Here is a 21125-nt window from a genome sequence, read left to right as displayed (position 1 = left end):
CGTGTTTGCGGAGCAGGACGAGCCCCGGTGTCTTCAGCCAGGATGGAAGCGAAGCCCCGGATGTGGATTTCCTGGGGAAAACAAATAGGCGGTCATGAGTGTTCTCGTTTGTGGCCGTGCAAAGGCCTAATAGAGTAGAGCGCATCGGGGAGGACCTCCTGCCAGTGGGGGACTGGGAGATTCCTAAACTGTAGGGCCAGGAGGACAGTCTTCCAGACCGTCGCGTTCTCCCTCGCCACCTGTCCGTTTCCCCAGGGGTTATAACTGGTAGTCCTGCTCGAGGCGATGCCCTTACTGAGCAGGTACTGACGCAGTTCGTCGCTCATGAACGACGAGCCCCGGTCACTATGAACGTCCGTGGGGAAACTAAACAGGGTGAAGCCACTATGTAGGGCTTTAATGACGGTGGCCGCGGTCATGTCGGGGCAAGGGATTGCAAAGGGGAAGCGGGAGAATTCGTCAATGATGTTGAGGAAATATGTGCTGCGGTTGGTGGAGGGGAGGGACTCTTTGAAATCGATACTGAGGCGCTCAAAGGGCCGGGATGCCTTTACCAGGTAGTCTTTATCCGGTCGATAGAAGTGCGGCTTACACTCCGCACAGATTTGGCAGTCCCTGTTCATGGCTCTGACCTCCTCAGTGGAGTAGGGCAGGTTGCGGGTCGTGATATAGTGGAGAAGCCGGGTGACCCCCGGGTGGCAGAGGTCATCGTGGATAGCTCGTAAGTCGGTCATCTTGCGCGCTGGCGCATGTGTCACGTGATAGGGCATCTGAGGGCTCGTTGAGCTTCCCAGGGCGATATACTATATCGTAGTTATAGGTGGAGAGTTTGATCCTCCACCTCAAGATCTTATCATTCTTGATCTTGCCCCGCAGCGTATTATCGGACATGAAGACTACCGATCGTAGGTCGGTGACGAGGGTAAACCTCCTACCAGCGAGGTAGTGCCTCCAATGCCGGCTTCCACGATGGCTTGCGCTTCCTTTTCGACCGAGGAGTGTCGAATTTCGGAGGCGGTGAGGGTTCGTGAAAAAAATGCTACTGGCCTGCCTGCCTCATTAAGGGTAGCGGCGAGGGCGACCTCTGATGCATCGCTCTCCACCTGGACGGGGGTGGACTCGTCCACCGCGCGCATTGCGGCTTTGGCGATATCCGCCTTGATGCAGCTGAAGGCCTGGCGGGCCTCAGCCGCCAGTGGGAAGCTGGTGGCCTTGATTAGTGGGCGGGCTTTGTCCGCATAGTTGCGGACCCACTGGGCGTAATAAGAAAAGAACCCAAAGCGCCTTTTCAGAGCCTTGGGGCAGTGGGGAAGGGGGACTTGCAGGAGGGGCGCATACGGTCGGGGTCGGGTCCTAGAACCCAGTTTTCCACGACGTAGCTGAGGATGGCTAGTCTGGTTGTGTGGAAAACGCATTACTCCTTGTTGTAAGTGAGGTTAAGGGTTCGGGCGGTTTGGAGAAATCTCTGGAAGTTGGCGTCGTGGTCTTGCTGATCATGGCCGCAGATGGTGACGTTGTCCAAGTACGGAAATGTGATCCGCAGCCTGTACTGGTCCACCATTTGGTCCATCGTTCTTTGGAAGACCGAGACCCCGTTTGTGATGCCAAAGGGGACCCGGAGGAAGTGGAAGAGGCAGCCGTCTGCCTCAAATGCCATGTAGTGGTGGTCCTCCGGGCGGATTGGGAGCTGGTGGTACGCAGACTTCAGATCCACCGTGGAGAACACCCGGTAGTGCGCGATCCGATTAACCATGTCTGCGATCCGGGGAAGGGGGTACGCATCGAGGTGCGTGTACCGGTTCATGGTTTGGCTATAATCTACAACCATCCGGTTCTTTTCCCCTGTCCTGACGACCACCACCTGAGCTCTCCATGGGCTATTGCTGGCCTTGATGATTCCCTCCCGCAAGAGTCGCTGGACCTCGGACCTGATAAAAGTCCTATCCTGGATGCTGTACCGCCTGCTTCTGGTGGCGACTGGCTTACAGTCGGCGGTGAGATTTGCGAAGAGTGGGGGAGGGTCGACTTTTAGGGTCGCGAGGCAACATACAATGAGTGGGGTAGGGACCCGCCGAACTTCAGAGTTAGGCTCCTGAGGTTACACTGGAAGTCCAGTCCCAACAAGGGAGGAGCGCAGAGGTCGGGGAATACATATAACTTAAAATTGGCGTACTTGGCGCCCTGTATTGCGAGGGTTGCGGAAGTGCATCCCCGGATCTGCACAGAGAGCGACCCAGAAGCAAGGGAGATGGTTTGATGTGCCGGGAAGATTGGGAGCGAGCAGCGTCTCACCATATCTGGATGAATGAAGCTCTCTGTGCTCCCGGAGTCGAACAGGCAGGGCGTTTCATGTCCATTTACCCGGACGGTCATCATGGAGCTCCGGAGGTGTTTGGGTCGCGACTGGTCAAGGGTGAGTTGTGGGTAGCAGGCGTGGTCGAAGGTGCTGGGGTGGTCCCAAGATGACTGCCCCCGTCAGTCGCACATGTCAGGTGGCGTTGCAGATGGCGGCCAAGATGGCGGCCCCCGTCGGTCGCACGTGTCGGGCAGTGGGGAAGATGGCATCCAAGATGGCGGCCCCCATGAATCGCACGTGGTGGGCCGCGTGGGCGAGGACGGCCAAGATGGCGACCCAAGGGGTCGACACGTTAGGTGGGGTGGAAGATTGCTGCCCCCACGGACAACGCGAGGCCGATGATGCGTCCGGGGGGGGCGGAGCCAGCAGACACGCTGCCACACCGCGGGATCTGCGGGCCTGTGAGTCTGAGGGTCGGGCCTGCGATTTAGAGTTTTTGGACCTGGCCAGGCAAACTTTAGCAAAATGTCCTTTTCTTCCGCAGTCGCTGCAGTTTGAGTTCCGGGCCGGGCAGTGCTGCCTGGGGTGTTGATGCTGGCCACAAAAGTAACAGCGTAGGCCCCCATGGTGGGCGGGCAGCCGCGTGGCACAGGCCTGGGGTACTCTTTGGACGGGGATCGACGAGGGGGTTCACGTGATCGGATGGGAACACGGATGGCTTTGGAGCGCTACCTCTAGAGAGGAGGCTAATTTTACCGTCTCTTCCAGGTCTAGGGCACCTTTTTCGAGTAGACGCTGTCTCACGTAGTTGGACCCAACTCCAGCCACGTAGGTGTCCCGGACGGCGAGGTCCATATGTTGAGTGGCCGTAACGGCCTGGTAATTGCCACTTCGTGCAAGGACTTTGGGTTCGTGTAGGTACTCTTTCAGCGATTCCCCGGGGCGCTGGCGGCGAGTAGTGAGGAGATGGCGCGCGTATACCTCGTTCACTGGCTTTACATAGAGGCGCTTTGGCATCGTGAGGGCGTCTGCGTAAGTGGAGGCTTCCTCGAGTTGAACAGAGATTCGATGGCTCACCCAGGCATGGAGGAGACTCAGCTTCTGTTCGTCGGTGACAGAAGGCGAGGAGGCGGCGGCGAGGTAGCCCTTCAAACAGCGGAGCCAGTGCGAAAAAATCCCTTTTGCCTCCACAGCCTGCGGATTGAGTTTCAGTCGGTCAGGTTTGAGGGCCGATTCCATAGTGGCGTTGTAGTTGATTAAATTGATGCGAACATCAATTCCCATGAAACCAGGATAAGTAAACTGTGGCTTTAATGAACTAGAACAGTGCCTGCCTGCGACTGGTCTGCTAGTGAGAGCCGCCTACAGGGCTACTGCTCTTTATACCCCAAGGCACCAACATGATACATTACAGGTAATACCTTACAATGGAGCCCACATGGGCAACAGCGTGATACAGTTATATACATGGTGAATGGTTACTACAAACAGTTCACCACACTCTGGTTTCAATTTATCTGGATTATCTGCAGAAGGGGAAGAGGCTCCATACTGATACGGTGCTGCTGTGAGCAGGCAATAGCCCTGGGAGCTATTTAGTGCAGCTGAGGGTTGCAGATTGGATATTGGCTGGTTAGCAGTTCACAGAGAAGCCCTTGGGCGCAGTTTGCAGGGTCCAGGCAGTCAGGGCTCAGAAGTTCTGAGTAACTGAGAAAGTGGTGCAAGTCACTGGTACCATGCTGGGGAGGCTTAAGGTTCAGGCAAGCATTGGAAGTCATTTATAGCTTGGGAGACTGGAGTTCAGAGAAACTGAAGGACTGTGATAGCTTTAGTGAAGCTAGCAGCCTGAAATAGAGTTACAATGCTGGCAGTAATTAGAGGCAAGAGCGCCGCATTATGGATTCAGTGGAACACAGTCTCTGAAAGGATTGAACCACTGGGAAGTGAGAAGCCATTGAGCAGTCCGAGGCAGAGCAGCTTTTGAGTGAATTCAGAGGCTAATTCTTCAGTCAAGGGTTGAAATCCCTCATGAGGGAGACAGAGTTTTAGTCAGATTTTGTGACTCAAAGTGGTCACTAACGTCTGGATGTGTTGCTGAGAAACCTGTGGTATTTGTCATGGTCCCCAATGTCATTTAATGCGCAGTGTGGTGTGTGTGACCACAGTTTGCCTGTTAATTCATATTTACCTCATGTTAATTATAAATGTTAGAGTATATGGTGTATATTGTCTGACCTTGTATAATATGGGCGGCATGGTAGCACAGTGGTTAGCACTGTCGCTTCACAGCGCCAGGGTTCCACGTTCGATTCCCGGCTTGGGTCACTGTCTGTGCAGAGTCTGTACGTTCTTCCTGTGTCTGCATGGATTTAATCCGGGTGCTCCGGTTTCTTCCCACAAATCCCGACAGACGTGCTGTTAGGTAATTTGGACATTCTGAATTCTCCCTCAGGCGCTGGATTGTGGCAACTAGGGGCTTTTCACAGTAACTGCATTGCAGTGTTAATGTAAGCCTACTTGTGACAATAAAGATTATTATTATAAAGTTATTTTGTCTGTTTCAAACCGTGGAATTTTGTGACTTTGTTCTCTTGGTGGGTAACTGGGATCTCAAACTTTTGTCTACTTTAAACAAAAAGATCCTGGTCTCCAACCGGATCATAATACATAATATGAATATTCTATACTCTCATCATGAAGTTTCAGTAAACCATAGGAACAATAATGTAGCAAATGAAAGTCAATTTTTCATGTTTAATGAAGTGAAGTGATTCACTGGAGGATCACCCACCTAGGAAGGCATAGACAGTGACCCATCTGCTTTTAAGCACAGATGCAAAATAAATTGATTAAGAAAAACAACAGGTTTGAGGATTGGGAGCAGTTTAGAATTCAGCAAAAAAGGACCACAGGGTTGATTAAGAAGGGGAAAATAAAGTACAAGAGTAAGCTTACAGGGAACATAAAAACTGACTGTAAATGTTTCTATAGGTATGTGAAGAGAAATAGATTGGTGAAGACAAATGTAGATCCCTTACAGTCAGAAACAAGGGATGTATAATAGGGGACAATGAAATGGCTGAGCAACAAAACACATACTTTGGTTCTGTCTTTACAAATGAGGACAAATCATAAAACAGAAATGTTGGGAAATGCAGGGTTTAGTGAGAGGGAGGAACTGAACAAGATCAATATTAGTAGAGAAATTGGATAATCCAGGGAACTACAGGCCGGTGAGCCTTACATCAGTGGCAGGTGTTGTGTTATGCTTCTTCATGTAGCATAAGCTGCTTCCTTTATGTATGCTCTGACAAAGGAAGGTTCAGACTTGGGGATGAGCTCAACACATTTACTGAACAGTTAACAATTCTCCTACTTGAGTTCAATTCTCCTGCCAATCTTGCTACAGTAACTCAGTCTAACTAACCAGTCTGCTCTAAGCCATGTGGTGGATGTGATGCTTCTGATCTGCCCCTGTCCTTCTCTCTGAGTGTCGCCTGTGGAAAGAGAAAGAGCATGTGTGCCCTGTCCCTTTTATATGGGTTGCCCCCTTGTGGTAGTGTCAACTCTGGGTGTCTTGACTGCCCATTGTTCGTGTCCTATTCTATGTGTTAATTAGCTGTATGTCTGCATGTCATGATGTCTCTGGTGCTCCCTCTAGTTTACTTAGTTGTAGTGTATTTACATTAACCCCTTGTGTATTTACAGCGGTGCATATCACCACATCCCCCCTTTTGTCGTGTTACATATTTTCTGTACTGTGTTAAAGAAAATTGAACAAAATAGGTAGATAAGTGATGACATGTACAAATCATGATGACAGTGATGATTATACAACACCAAATAATATTTGAGTCCAAAGTTCATGAATTTATACGGTCGAGTGGCTTTCTTGTTTTGTTATTGAAGTGTCGATGTTGATGTTGTCATTTCCTTGTGAACGCCGTCAGTGTCCCTGTGCTTAAGGAACCAAGAAGTCATCAGGAGGTGTGCAAATGGTCAAATCACGTCGTCCGATTTGGACTCTTTTTTTTTTCTATGCTTGTGGTAGCGATGTAGTATGTCTTCTGTTTTGTCCAACCTGGACTGTTTCTTGTGATTGCGATATTGATGCCGTATGTCAGCTGCCTTGAAAGCTGGTCTGCTTGTTTGTAGTGTAGCAAACGTGAATTTCTAAGATGCGTTATCATGCCATGGTATATCTGCACACTTGCCATTGTCTTGAACTGTGCTGTCACAGTGTCCTGCATTGGCAGAGTTGTACCATGTCATACCGGACGTTGTTGTTTTTGTCGTGCTTGTTGTTGACGTTGGTGCCTTTGGTACACTTCTTGACACTCCCCATCCGGAGTCATTTGAGGTTCACTCGAATCATCTGAGGTGTCACTTGAATCATCTGAGGTGTCACTTGAATCATCTGAGGTGTCTTGATGCTCCCCATCCGGAGTCAAAACGTTCAGGAATGCATTTTCTTGTGGAGAGGCTCGAGTGGATGAGGTTTGAATTAACGTGGTGTCACTGGAGTCACTAGTAACCTCACTTTGATCGTCGAGTGTCTCTGTACATACTAGCTGAGATCTGGCAGTCTCGCTGAGATGTCGCACATCTTGTATGGGAATTGTGAAGCCTTCGTCACTTGTCGCACATACAGTGGGTAGACCTTCAGTGTCTTCTTGTTGGTTAGATGAGCTGGGTAGACTGTCATAGTCTTTTTGTTGTTCACGTGAGCGTGGCAGACTTGCATCGTCTGCTGCTGGTTGCTCAGATAAGGTTGCTAGACCTTCATGGTCTTGTTCATGCAAGGACTGCGCTCTGGAGTCTTGCGTTGCTTCCATTGTGGAGTCTGTCACCGAGCTCGCTGTGGAGGCTTGTATCGCTCTCTCTGTGGAGTCTGGCATCGTTCCCTGTCTGGAGTCATACAGTGGTCTTGCTGTGGAGTCAATCTGTGCGCTCCCAACGGAGTCGTGCAGTGGTCTTGCTGTGGAATCTTTCTGTGTTCTCTGTGTGGAGAGGTGCAGTGGTCTCGCTGTGGAGTCTGTCATCGCTTTCTGTGCGGAGTTGTGGACTCTTCGTGGTGCGTGGACCACTCTCTGTGCGGAGTCGGGGACTCTTTGTGGTGCGTGGAGCACTGTTTGTGGTGCGTGGACACTGGTGTGGCGTCAGGCTGCTCTCTGTGGGCTTGGACCTCTCTCTGTCTCTTGGTGTCAGGCTGCTCTCTGTGGGCTTGGACCTCTCTCTGTCTCTTGGCGTCAGGCCGCTCTCTGTGGGCTTGGACCTCTCTCTGTCTCTTGGCGTCATACCGCTCTCTGTCTTTTGGCGTCAGGCCGCTCTCTGTGGGCTTGGACCACTCTCTGTCTCTTGGCGTCATACCGCTCTCTGTCTCTTGGCGTCAGGCCGCTCTCTGTGGGCTTGGACCACTCTCTGTCTCTTGGCGTCATACCGCTCTCTGTCTCTTGGCGTCAGGCCGCTCTCTGTGGGCTTGGACCACTCTCTGTCTCTTGGCGTCATACCGCTCTCTGTCTCTTGGCGTCAGGCCGCAGCAGAATCCTGTACTTCTGGGTTTGGATGTCGTCTGTGCTGGGCTGAGGATCCTCAAATCCGAAGAACTCTCCATGTCTGTGTCAGATTCTTCACTGTACAACACATCTCGGTGCGGTTCGGATTTGGGACTGAGGTCGCCACGTCCAATGATGAAATCATTGTCTGAGTCGTAGTCTTCAAGGACCAGATCATCACTTTCTGTGTCGGAGCTGCCATTGTGCTTGCGATGTCCAACTAAGAAATCAACGTCTGAGTCGTGGTCTTCAAGGACCAAATCATTTCTTTGGGAGGTGCTAACTGCTTGTCGCAGGGTTCTGCGGAGGTTACTTTCAGCTACTGTTCGAAGTTCAGGCATTGTGTTGTCGTTCCAGGTGAAAGAATTGTGTTTTACAGCTTTAAAAAAAAAAAATCCTTATTTTCGGGCATTTCCCCTTTGAGTGGGCGTGGTCCGGGCCTCTGACTTCATGACGCTTGTAACGTAGAGCATAGGAATGGATTGCGCATGCGCAGATCACTTTTCCTTTACTGGGCGCTCTTTGCGCAACTCCAAATGGGCGGCTTCTTGCGCATGCGCAAACGGACCTTCCTTTTCTGTGCGCTCTTTGCGCAACAGCGCATGGGCAGCTTCTCGCGCTTGTGCAAAACACTGTTTTGCTGCTTTGCGTCTTCTGGGCAACCGCGCATGTGCGGCTCCTTTTGCAAGATGGCCGCCAATCAAGATCGGGGTTTGCTGCTGTTGCAGGCCTACCTTCGCCTCGTGGTGAGTATTGGTGCCTCTTTTACCGATCTCTTTTCTGTTTTCCTCACAGTATTTTTCAAACTTGTCCAGGACTGTCTGGAAGTCTCTCTTGTCTTGCCCTTTGGAGTACTTGAAGGTCTTGACGATTTCTGCTGCACCTGCACACGCAATGGTGAGCAGAAGCTTTATTTTCTCTGCATCCGCCACGCCATCTACGGCGGATGCTACCAGGTAGATCTCAAATCTCTGTTTGAATGCACGCCAGTTGGCACTGAGATTGCCGTGGTATCTGAGCTGCTGAGGAACCGGAATCTCGAACATCTTGCCTGGGTGCTGTTGCTGGTAGTCATGGATCTTGAGTTGAACTACATAGATTCAACAGGGCACTACTAGTACCATGTTGCGTTATGCTTTTTCATGCAGCATAAGCTGCTTCCTTGATGTATGCTCTGACAAAGGAAGGTTCAGACTTGGAGATAGGTTTATCACATTTATTGAACAGTTAACAATTCTCCTACTTGAGTTCGACTCTCCTGCCAATCTTGCTACAGTAACTCAGTCTAACTAACCAGTCTGCTCTAAGCCATGTGGTGGGTGTGATGCTTCTGATCTGCCCCGTCCTTCTCTCTGAGTGTCGCTTGTGGAAAGAGAAAGAGCATGTGTGCCCTGTCCTTTTATATGGGTTGCCCCCTTGTGGTAGTGTCACCTCAAGGTGTCTTGACTGCCCATTGGTCGTGTCCTATTCTATGTGTTCATTAGCTGTATGTCTGCATGTCATGATGTCTCTGGTGCTCCCTCTAGTGTTTACTTAGTTGTAGTGTATTTACAATAACCCCTTGTGTATTTACGGTGATATCACCACAGTAGCGAAATTACTGGAGAGAATTCTTTGAGACAGGATCTACTCCCATTTGGAAGCAAGTGGACATATTAGCGAGAGGCAGCACTGTTTTGTGAAGGGGAGGTCATATCTCACTAACTTGATAAGAGTTTTTCGAGGAGGCACGAAGATGATTGATGTGGCTAGGGCAGTGGATGTTGTCTAAATGGACTTCAGTAAGGCCTTTGACAAGGTCCCTCATGGTAGACTGGTACAAAAGGTGAAGTCATACGGGATCAGAGGTGAGCTGGCAAGATGGATACAGAACTGGCTAGGCCATAGAAGGCAGAGTGTAGCAATGGAAGGATGCTTTTCTGATTGGAGGGCTGTGACTAGTGGTGTTCCGCAGGGATCAGTGCTGGGACCTTTGCTGTTTGTAGTATATATAAATGATTTGGAGGAAAATGTAGCTGGTCTGATTAGCATGTTTGCGGTCGACACAAAGGTTGGTGGAATTGCGGATAGCGATGAGGACTGTCATAGAATACAGCAGGATTTAGATTGTTTGGAGACTTGGGCGTCGAGATGGCAGATGGAGTTTAATCCGGACAAATGTGAGGTAATGCATTTTGGAAGATCTAATACAGGTAGGGAATATACAGTGAATGGTAGAACCCTCAAGAGTATTGACAGAGACATCTTGGTGTACAGGTCCACAGGTCACTGAAAGGGGCAACACAGATGGAGAGGGTAGTCAAGAATGCATACGGCATGCTTGCCTTCATTGGCCGGGGCATTGAGTATAAAAATTGGCAAGTCATGTTGCAGCTGTATAGAACCTTAGTTAGGCCACACTTGGAGTAGAGTGTTCAATTCTGGTCGCCACACTACCAGAAGGATGTGGAGGCTTTAGAGAGGGTGCAGAAGAGATTTACCAGGATGTTGCCTGGTATGGAGGGCATTAGCTATGAGGAGAGGTTGAATAAACTCGGTTTGTTCTCACTGGAACGATGAAGGTTGAGGGGCGACCTGATAGAGGTCTACAAAATTATGAGGGGCATAGACGGAGTGGATAGTCAGAGACTTTTTCCCAGGGTGGAGGGGTCAATTACTAGGGGGTATAGGTTTAAGGTGCGAGGGGCAAGGTTTAGAGGAGATGTACAAGGTACGTTTTTTTACACAAAGGGTAGTGGGTGCCTGGAACTCGCTGCCAGAGGAGGTGGTGGAAGCAGGGACGATAGTGACGTTTAAGGGGCATCTTGACCAATACATGAATAGGATGGGAATAGAGGGATACGGACCCCGGAAGTGTAGAAGATTGTAGTTTAGTCGGGCAGCATGGTCGGCGCAGGCTTGGAGGGCCGAAGGGCCTGTTTCTGTGCTGTACTTTTCTTTGTTCTTTGTTCTGGTGTTGGGGATATTTATGGGATTGAAGACTGATAAATCCCCAGGGCCTGATAATCTACATCCCAGAGTACTTAAGGCAGTGGCTCTAGAATTAGCGGTGCATTGGTAGTCACCTTCCACGATTCTATAGACTCTGGAACAGTTCCTGCAGATTGAAGGGTAGCTAATGTAACTCCACTATTTAAAAAGTGAGGTCGAGAGAAAACAGGAAATTATAGCCCAGTAAACCTGACATCAGTAATGGGGAAAATTCTAGAATCCATTATCAAAGATTTTGTAGCAGAGCATTTAGAAAACAGTGGCAGGATCGGACAGAGTCAGCATGGATTTATGAAGAGAAAATTCTACTTGACAAATCTACTGCAATTCTTCGAGGGTCAGATGACAAGGGGTAGCCGGTGGATGTGGTATATTTGGACTTTCAGAAGGCGTTTGACAAGTCCTGCATAAGAGATTAGTGTGTAAAATTAAAGTACATGGGATTATTGGTAGTGTATTGAGATGGGTAGAAAACTGATTGGCAGACAGGAAACAAAGAGTCGGAATTAACAAGTCTTTTTCAAATTGGCAGGCAGTGAGGTACCACAGGGATCGGTGCTAGGACCCAATGGAGTACCACAGGGATCGGTGCTCGGACCACAGCTATTCACAATATATATTAATGATTTGGATGAGAGAACAAAATGTAATATCTCCAAATTTGCAGATAACACCAAGTTGGGTGGGAGGGTGAGCTGTGAGGAGGATGCAGAGATCCTTTAGTGTGATTCAGACAAGTTGAGCGAATGGGAAAGTGAATGACAGATGCAGTATAATTTGGAGAAATGCGAGGTTATCCACTTTGGTAGCAAAAATGAGACAGTAGACTATTATCTGAATGGCCATTAATTAGGAGACAGGAACGTGCAACGAAAACTGGGTGTCCTCGTACACCAGTCACTGAAGGTAAGCATGCAGGTGCATCAGGTGTTAAAGAAGGAAAATGGTATGTTGGCCTTCAAAGTGAGAGGATTTGAGTATAGAAGCAGGAATATCTTGCTGCAATTATGCAGGGCCTTGGTGAGGCCACACCTGGAATATTGTGTGAAGTTTTGGGCTTCTTATTTGAGGAAGGATGTTCTTGCTCGAAAGGGAGTGCAGCGAATGTTTACCAGACTGATTCCTGGGATGGCGGGACTGATGTATGAGGAGAGATTGAGTCAGTTATGATTGTATTCGCTGGAGTTCAGAAGAATGAGGGGCAGATCTCATAGAAACCTATGACATACTCCAGTAATCCTTTGTGTTAGAGAATTTCTCCTAATCTCACTTCTTATTTGCTCAGCGACATTTTTGAGTTAATGAACCCTCATCACAAACTCTCCAACCACAAAATTGCTTTTCCCTATTCTACTCCCAAAACCTCTATTAAATCTCCTCTTCGTCTCCCTCTGCTCGAATGTAATTCATCTCAATGTCTCTCCTGATGATTCGTGGCACAATCCTGGTGAATCTAAGCAAAAGGTTCTCTGTGTGTTAATGGCTGTACAGAGCACTCAAAACTGCACAAAGAACCATGTTAACTGACCAATATTTTGTACAGGTTTTGCAATATTTCTTTAATTTGTATCCTATTTATAAACTCAAAATGTTTTTGACCTAGTTTTACATAATTTTATCGATGAACACTCGCCCTTTAAGGAAATTAAGCATTTGAACGCATAAGCCTCCCCCTTCATTCACAACCCTCCATGTCCTCTCATTGAAATTAAATTGTTATTGTTCTGTTTGATAAAGCACCAACATACATTATTCACATTAAATTGCCAGGCATTTTCCTCATCTGTCTATATCTGCCTGTATCCTTTACAATCCTTCTCACATCCAATACTTTTGCATCATCAGCACATTTCAACGTTGTGCCCCTAATTCTATGTGCTTCCCAACAACAAATGGATTCAGCTTTATTATCATCCAGTACACCAACATCCTGGAGCCACCACTGACCAGAAACTCAACTGGGCCAGCCATATACATGCTGTGGCTCAGAGAGCAAGCTACCTCCTGACTCCGAAAGGCTATCTGTCACCTACAAAACACAAGTCAAGAGTGTAATGAATACTCTGCATTTGCCTAGATGTATTCAACTGCCAGGAGACTCAACAGGCTTGATTTTATGCAGACAGTGTAGCCCACTTGATCAACAACTCATCCTCCACCTTAACTTTACACTTCCTTCATCACCAGTATCTCTCAGACCCATGAAGGTAGACGGTCAAGGCAGCAGATTCATGGAAGCACCATCACCTCTTAAGTTCCACACCATTCCTTTGTTATCAACAGATCACAATTATGGAATGCTCTACCTCGTTGTGTACCTGCACAACATTGACTAAAGTGGTTCAGGCAATAAGAAATGAAAAATAAACAAATGAATCATTAATCCGAGATGAATTGAAGAAACTCCCAAGGTCAGAAGTGGACTTACAATGAAATACACTGTACCTAAGCACAGGGCCCTGACAAATGGTGGGGGGTGGGGGGGGGGGGGGGCGCCATACTGGCCGGTCGGTCCAGCACCAATCAGATCCTGACAGCTCTGCATTTGCTGATAGGCTCATTTACCTATCAGCAGGCAATAAAAAGTGACTTCAGACTCTAATTGGTCGAGTCCTCTTGGAGCGGGAAAACACAGGTCCGATGTTGTTGAGGAGACTAAGAGGGAGAGAGCAGCAGTCAAGGCGAAGATCTCCTGTGTTTTAGTGAAAAAAGCGGATTTCCCAAACTCAACCCAGAGCTGAGGACGACAGGCCATTGCCAGGCAGCCCGCAGCGTGGCGAAGTCATCATGCGAGGTGAGGTGCCGGTCATCGAGGGGAGCAGCAGAGTGACTCCACCCCCAGGCCAGGGCTGGTCAGGCAAAGGCATAGCCTGGCAACCTGAGCCATCAGTGAGGCAAGGTCGTCAAGGGGAGCAGGGGCGACTCAACCCCACATCCAGGACTGAGGAATTCGGGGCAGGTGAGGCCATATCCAGGCAGCCAGCAACAAAGCGAGATCATTGGGTGAAGTGAAGTGTGAGGTGTCAGTCGTCGAGGGGAACTGCGGAGCAACTTGATCCACGGCCAAGGATGACGAGGGCTGGGCAGTGGAGGCCATAGCCAGGTAGCCTAAGCCAGCAACAATGCAAGGTCATTGAGGAGAACAGGGGCGACTCGACCCGCAGGTCTAAGGAGGGCAAAAAAGCCTCCTTTTTCAGAAAATTCATATTTATTAAAATCAAGAAGGATCAGTTACTATGAAGCACCACTCTTGATTTGGCACTCAAAAACGCAGATAATTGAAGGCGAGGCAAGAGGATGAAACTAGGCAAAAGACAGTTTGTAATTTATTTCAAGAAGTTAGAACTATTGAACAGAGCACAACTATAAATTCATTCTCATCCACCAAATGTATGGGTGAATTATCTGATAACTCAGACTTTCTGATTTCAGGAGAAATCACATTGCCGGAAAATATTGAACAAGAAGTGGAATCTGAAATGTCAATGGAAAACAAGATATTTCTTCTGTTGAAGTGATGAAAGACAATTCCTTAAGGCCAAATTCTGCTCCACTGGATATGATAGAATATTTCATACAAAATTAAACCAAAAAACATAGCTAATATGGACAATTTGAGAAAAGAGTTTAAGATTGTAGGCCGAACTGCTCCTGCTTCTAGTTTTTATGTTCTTATGAAAGCAGGTTAGAAGTCTTCATAAGTCCCATATTCAGAGGGCAAAGAGAAATGGGATTACGGAAATTAGAAATTGGTTATTTTTTTTGGAAACCTCTAAGGCAGTATACTGTTTTGTTTGCTAATTATTCCCTTACCCGAGTAAAGGGAAACAATTTATCGATAGGTATTCTAACTGGAGAGATGTTGGAAGAGACTTTGCTGATCATGAAACTTCCAAAGCTCATATTAATGCCATTTGTACGTTCATTCAAATATATAAATTATCTTGACGAATTGATTCTGCAATTTCAGCTCAGTTTGAAAAGGAGTGTTCTTATAAAAGGAAAGTGCTTAGATGTGTTGCTGCCAGTCAAACTGCTGTCTTCTTTAGGATTACCTTCTTCAGCACGGTAGCACAAGTGATTAGCACTGTGGCTTCACAGCACCAGGGTCCCAGGTTCGATTCCCTGCTGGGTCACTGTCTGTGCAGAGTCTGCACATTCTCCCCGTGTCTGCGTGGATTTCCTCTGGGTGCTCCGGTTTCCTCCCACAGTCTAAAGATGTGCAGATTAGGTGGATTGGCCATGATAAATTGCCCTTAGTGACTAAAAAAAGGTTAGGAGGGGTTAGTGGGTTACCGGGATAGGGTGGGTGAGGGCTTAAGTGAGTCGGTGCAGACTCGATGGGCCGAATGGCCTCCTTCTGCACGGTATGTTCCTTGTTTTATGTTCTATGTACCTCTAAGAGGACATGATGAGTCATCATTGTCAACTCAAAGAGGCTATTTTTTAGCCTGCCCTGAACATCTTAGTGAATTTGATGAGCTTTTCAAAGATCATTTGAAAAGTTATCATTATTGTGGCTCAGGGAAGACCAGCTTTTTAACCTACAATGCCTTCATCACTATAATGGCAGAACGGCTCAGGAACCAATTCACCAACTAAGTAAAAGGTGCCAAATGGTATTCCATAATAGTTGATTCATCACCAGTTGTGAGTCACCTGGACCAATTAACATTATTTGAGGAGTACGAAGAGGAAGAAACATTTGACAAGTTAAGCAATACTGATGATTGAAAGTGCGTCTTTACAAGGTTTTTACTCACAATTATATAATTTGTGATTTTGTGAAAAGTATAGAAAAAAGCTGTCTAAACTGCCATGCCAACAAGGTATGAAGAAAGAAATTCTTAAAAATCTGTGTTTTCCAAATTCTCTTGCTTAATTTTATTTTGTTGTTTAAAATGGACCATTGCTGGTCTGATATAATGGCTATAGTTCATCACATGCTGATAGTTCAAACCACCTTCACTCTCATGACTGGCCTTCAGAAAGTCTCATCTGGGACAAAGAACGAATCCTGTCAGATAGAGCCACTGATATTGGACTTGTGGACTCACTGGACTCCACTCAAGTGAACTTATGGCAATAACATCTTTGATTTTGTGAGAGGAAGTAAGGAAGTTAACTTTTGAAACTGAATGAAACTCTGAAATATACTGAATGGCAGCACATGCATTTGTTGATTGGAGCATTTGCAGTGATGTAGTCAGCTGATTTTTCTATCTTGTTGCTCATCAACAAGTTCCATGTTTGCTCGCCTCTAGACACAAACATCGCAATGTTGACCATTTGGATTTCAATTCAGCAATTGCTCATACAGGCCTGTTTGTACAAGTTAAAAAGCACTAAAGCAGTGAAGCAGTGATCAATTTGAGTATTTCTGTGGCTTGGGCCTTTGCATTCTGCAAAGCCAGGGTGGGCGGGGTGGGAAGGGTGTCATGTCATTGGATGAGGGCCGTGATGCCACTGTAGGGGAGGGGGGTACCCAAGAATGAAGGTGAGCACGGGAGCCGCCACAAAGTGTAAGCTCATCTATACCCAAGGTGCACCATGTCTAACCCTGCTCCAGTTCAGCAACAACCATTGGTGGAATTTGACATTTGACTGCAGTGACATCACATGGTTTACTAACAGGTCGCTTCGAAATAAGAAATTAAATGAGTATCAATCCGACTTTTAAAATAAAAATTAATACCTAAAAGAGATTTGTTAGGAAAGGCATTCAGTTCTAAAAGTGCGCATGATCCCGGAAAAATGATTACTCACATTCTGCACGTCATCCTGGATCAAAATCTCCTTGAAATAACAGTGCATAGTAACTTCACTTGGCGTCAGCTTATCAATCAAACTCGGGGACAAGATATCGATGAGTTTCACCTCCAGGTCATTCTGAGCTTCCAGTGTCGGGGAGATCCCGTTGTCACGATCGAGATTGACATAATCAGCAGCGTGGGGGCAGCCCCCCTGCCGCAGTGCAGTAACAAACTCTCCGAACCAGCCCCTTGCCCGGGGCTTCGTTTGGATTTTGGTGAGCAGAAGGTGGGCAGCAGCCCGATTGCCCATTTGCACTTTCCTGGCCCGGATCTCCTCGATGTCCGCCTCTTCCATGAACTTGATAAAGTCCAGCACAGGCTCCACCAGGATGATCGCGGTCAGGCGGTTTCGCAGGCACTCTATCAGAGACAGGCGCTGCTCGTCCAGGTCGGGATCGCTGCAGCTCATGTTGACGGTGAATCGGCAGAGCTGCCCGGCCTGGGGGGGCGGTGGGGTGGGGAGTCTCAGTGGTTCAGACCCACAGCTTTGAGCAGCGACGTGTATGGATCACGCAGAGAAGCAGCCGCAGGCTTGAGCTCTGCCTCCGCTCTCTGCTTTAAACCCGCGCATCAGTTTCAGTTTCGATTCCAGAGGGTAACGTAGTGAAACCCGGGTGACGTGGGCACTGGGGACTTTCACAAGGCAGCAACATGCAGGGCAAAAACTGGGTAAACATTGCAGCATTAAAGCCCCGATTTCTCTTTCTCTTTCGCAGATCAGTGCAACACGATAGATCCCCTCTTACAAATGGGACATTTACTTTCCAATCCATTTCGTAATAAAAGCACAACATTCCCCAGTTTTCAATGTGCATTTCTGACATTTTTCCATAGCCCCGCCCCAGTGTGCAAAATCAAAATGCACACATAATACGAATATAGAATTAAACTTACTTTATATATTTGATTTTATTCCTGTGCTTTTAAGGATAATTTGATGTTATTTTAGAGCCCATGGCATGCTGTCTTTTTTGTCCTCCTGAGCTCAGTTGGTTGGACAACCGGTTTGGGATGCAGAGCAAGGTCAACAGTATAATGAAATACTGCCCACTTGCCTGGGAGAGTGCAGCTCCAACAACACTCGAAGCTTGGAGCCATCCAGGATAAGCAGCCCGCTTGATTGCTCTTCCTTCCACAAACTTTTCACTCCCTCCACCATTGACCGACAGTATCAGCCATGTGTACCATCTACAAGATGCACTGCAGAAATTCATAAAGTCTCCTTAAGCAGCAGCTTCCAAACCCACAACCACTACCATCTGATAGGACAAAGGCAGCAGACACATGGGGACACCGTCACCTGGAGGTTTATCTCAAGTCACGCACCACCCTGACTTGGAAATAAGTCACCGTTCCTTCACTGTCACTGGGTCAAAATCCTGGAACTCCCCCTCTAACAGCACTGTGGGTCTATCTACACCACAGAGACTGCAGCGTTTAAGAAGGCAGCGCATCTTTTTTTTTGCGACTTTTAATGTACTATTGATGTTACTTTTTTAAAATATTTTATTCAAGCATTTTCATAAAAACAAACCAAAGAAGAAGAAAAATCATACAGCATCTTATGAACCAATTCCCACTGCCCTCCTCCCCGCTCCCCACCATCGCCCCTTCTCCCATCCTGCCTTCCCCAGTTTGGCCCCCTTATCCCCACCTTCCTCCCCTCTGCTGACCCCTCAATTTTCCTGAAAGAAGTCAATGAAAGGTTTCCACCTCTGAGCGAACCCATCAACCGACCCCCTCAGGATGAACCTCACCTCCAGCCTCAGGAATTCCATTTTCAGCAGCTCCGAGTCCCTCCATCCAAGCAAGATCCATCTCCGGTCTTTCAGGGAGGCAGAGGTCAAGACACGGCCTCTCTCACCCCTGAACTCGCGGATCTTCTGACACCCCAAATATCACCAGCTCTAGACTCGGGGCCACCTTCACCCCCAGCACCTCGGACATTACGCCCACAAACCCCTGCCAGAACCCCTTTAGCTTCAGACATACCCAAAACTTGTGGACGTGATTCGCGGGTCTCCCACCCACCCCCATATCTATCTTCTACCCCCTCAAAAAACCTTCTCATCCATGCTACCGTCATATGTGCTCTTATGGATGACTTTAAACTCAGTGAGGCTTCACCACGCACAAGACAAGGAAGCATTCACCCTCCTCAAGGCCTCAACCCACATCCTGACCTCCATCTCCCCTCCCAACTCCTCCTCCCACTTAGGTTTTATGTCCCCCACCCAATCCATCAGCTCCTTGTAGACCTCAGACACCTTTCCTTCTCCTATCTTCTGCTTTGTTAGTCCCTTGTCCTGCAACCCCAGGGGTTGTAGCCCAGGAAAAGACAGCACCTCTCTGCTCACAAAATCCTGGTCCTGCAGGTACCTATAACCGCTCCCCCTGGGAAACTCATCCTCTTCCTCCAGGTCCTCCTATACACAGATCGCTCAATCCCTGCCTGTCGCGGGCTCTTCCCTGCCTGCATCACTCCCAAACTCTCCATCACCTTCCTCAGCCCAATTGGAAACCCCAATCCCTGCACCAACTCCTCGTCCACCCTGGGAAATTCCAGCCCATCCAGGAACAGCCACATTCCCTCCCCACTGGCTGGGGGCTCCGACTCATATAATCTATAAAACGTCCCAAACATCTGTTCATCCTCTCTAGGTCCAACACCACCCTTCCCATCTCGTCCTTTACTCTGCCAATCTTCCTCACTGCCTCTTGCTTCCTCAACTGGTGGCCGGCATACTGCTCGCTTTCTCACCTTATTCATCTACTGCCCCTCTGACACTCCATAGTTGCCTCATTGCCTTCCCCGTGAACACCAATCAGAACTCTATCTGGAGCTTCTGTCTCTCCTTCAACAGTCCTGCCTCCGGAGTCTCCTAATACGTTATATATACCCTCAGCATCTCATCTACCAGACTTGCCAACTCCACCCATTCCGCCTTCTCCCTATGTGCCTGAATTGAGAGAAACTCCTCCCTGACCACTGCCTTGAGCGTCTCCCACAGCGTAGCGGTCATGACCGCCCCAGTATCATTTAGCTCCACATACACCCGGATGGCAGCCCTCACCCGCCCGCACACCTCCTCATCCGACAACAACCCCACATCCAACCTTCACTGTGGGCGCTGCCCCCTCTCCCCCATCCACTCGCAAATCTAGCCAATGTGGTGCGTGGTCTAAGACCACAGTCGGCAAAATACTCCGAGTCAACTGCTCCTCATGCTCCCCCACCACTTCCTCCACTTTCTGGATCATCAGGCCCTGGAACTCCAGCCTCTGCTCCACTCTCGATCCCTGCTTTGATCGGTTCCATCACTTTGCCCTGGTCTTCCAGGGCCTCCTTCCTCTGCTGGCTGAATTCTGCATTCAAAAACTCCACTAGCTGCTCCATTGACTACTGAGTGGGTCGAAAAGCCCCCTTGCCCTAGTTTTTGTCTATTACTTCAGTGAATTAAGTCTAAATATCGTCATGGTCCAGCCTCGGAAGCAGACATTAAGTCACTAAATTAAATGTTTGCCACAGGTGGCATTCCAGATCCAGTAATTTCAGGCAGTGGCCTACAGTTTGCAAATGAATGGCTTAAGAAATTTACAGAAGGTTTGTCCACACAACTAGTTTACCCAGGTACCCACAAGCTAATGGAGCGGCTGAAAGAGGAGTAAGAACTGTAAAAGATTTGTTGACAAAAGTGATGTTGACGGTTGAGCTACCATTCCACACAATGTCAGAATAGTTTGGCTGCATCAGAAATTCTGAGGGGAAGATGAATGTGGGCTCAACCTCCTGTGCTCCTCCACATGTTTATGTCTTGTCTCAAAGCAGCAGATATAGAGAGGCGAAGGCGAAACAGGATGAGTATCATGTAAATCAAACTGGAAACTACAATCAATGCCATAGAGTGCATGGTTTACCCAAACTCCAACCAAATGAATCAGTTTGGACCCGTGACAAGAAACACAAAGGCATAGTTGTTCTAAAACAAATTGAGGGGTGACATCACAGGGATGCAGAGAGGTGATAGGTTGATGAGTATTTCCAATCTATATTAGGGAATAACTAGGTGATTGTTTTAATATAAAGAAGGGTTTATTACTACTATTAAATTGTATTAAGCATTAGTGGGAATCATAAGTATTAGTGATGTTTATTGGTATTGGTAAGGGTTAATGACATTCAGGTTTATAAGCACAAGTAAGGTGTAGTAACTATTGGTAGGCTTTATCATTATTGTTCAGTTTTCTTAATAGTAGAATATTTTATTAGTATTAGTTAAGCTTTATTAATATTGGTATGGTTTATTACCTATTGGTAGCACAGTGGTTGGCACTGTTGCTTTGTAACTCCAGGGTCCCAGGTTCGATTCCCAGCTTGGGTCACTGTCTGTGCGGAGTCTGCACGTTCTCCCCGTGTCTGCGTGGGTTTCCTCCGGGTGCTCCAACTTCCTCCCACAAGTCCCGAAAAAC

At 47.9% G+C, this 21125-nt stretch overlaps 1 protein-coding gene across 1 annotated transcript in view; it reads right to left on the bottom strand.

The window, feature by feature from the left end:
- ifih1 (interferon induced with helicase C domain 1) overlaps positions 1-17223 on the bottom strand; it is a 209436-nt gene extending 192213 nt beyond the window's left edge. The window contains exon 1 of the mRNA XM_072474262.1: positions 16609-17223. Coding sequence (XP_072330363.1) covers positions 16609-17064 — 456 coding nt within the window. The 5' untranslated portion in view covers positions 17065-17223. The remainder of the gene's footprint in view (positions 1-16608) is intronic.
- Between the last annotated feature and the right edge of the window lie 3902 nt (positions 17224-21125).

Source organism: Scyliorhinus torazame, chromosome 2 (genome assembly GCF_047496885.1).
Source record: "Scyliorhinus torazame isolate Kashiwa2021f chromosome 2, sScyTor2.1, whole genome shotgun sequence".
Taxonomy (NCBI): domain Eukaryota; kingdom Metazoa; phylum Chordata; class Chondrichthyes; order Carcharhiniformes; family Scyliorhinidae; genus Scyliorhinus; species Scyliorhinus torazame.
The sequence above is the reverse complement of the archived record's forward strand: the minus strand, read 5'-3'. Positions and strand labels throughout refer to the sequence as shown.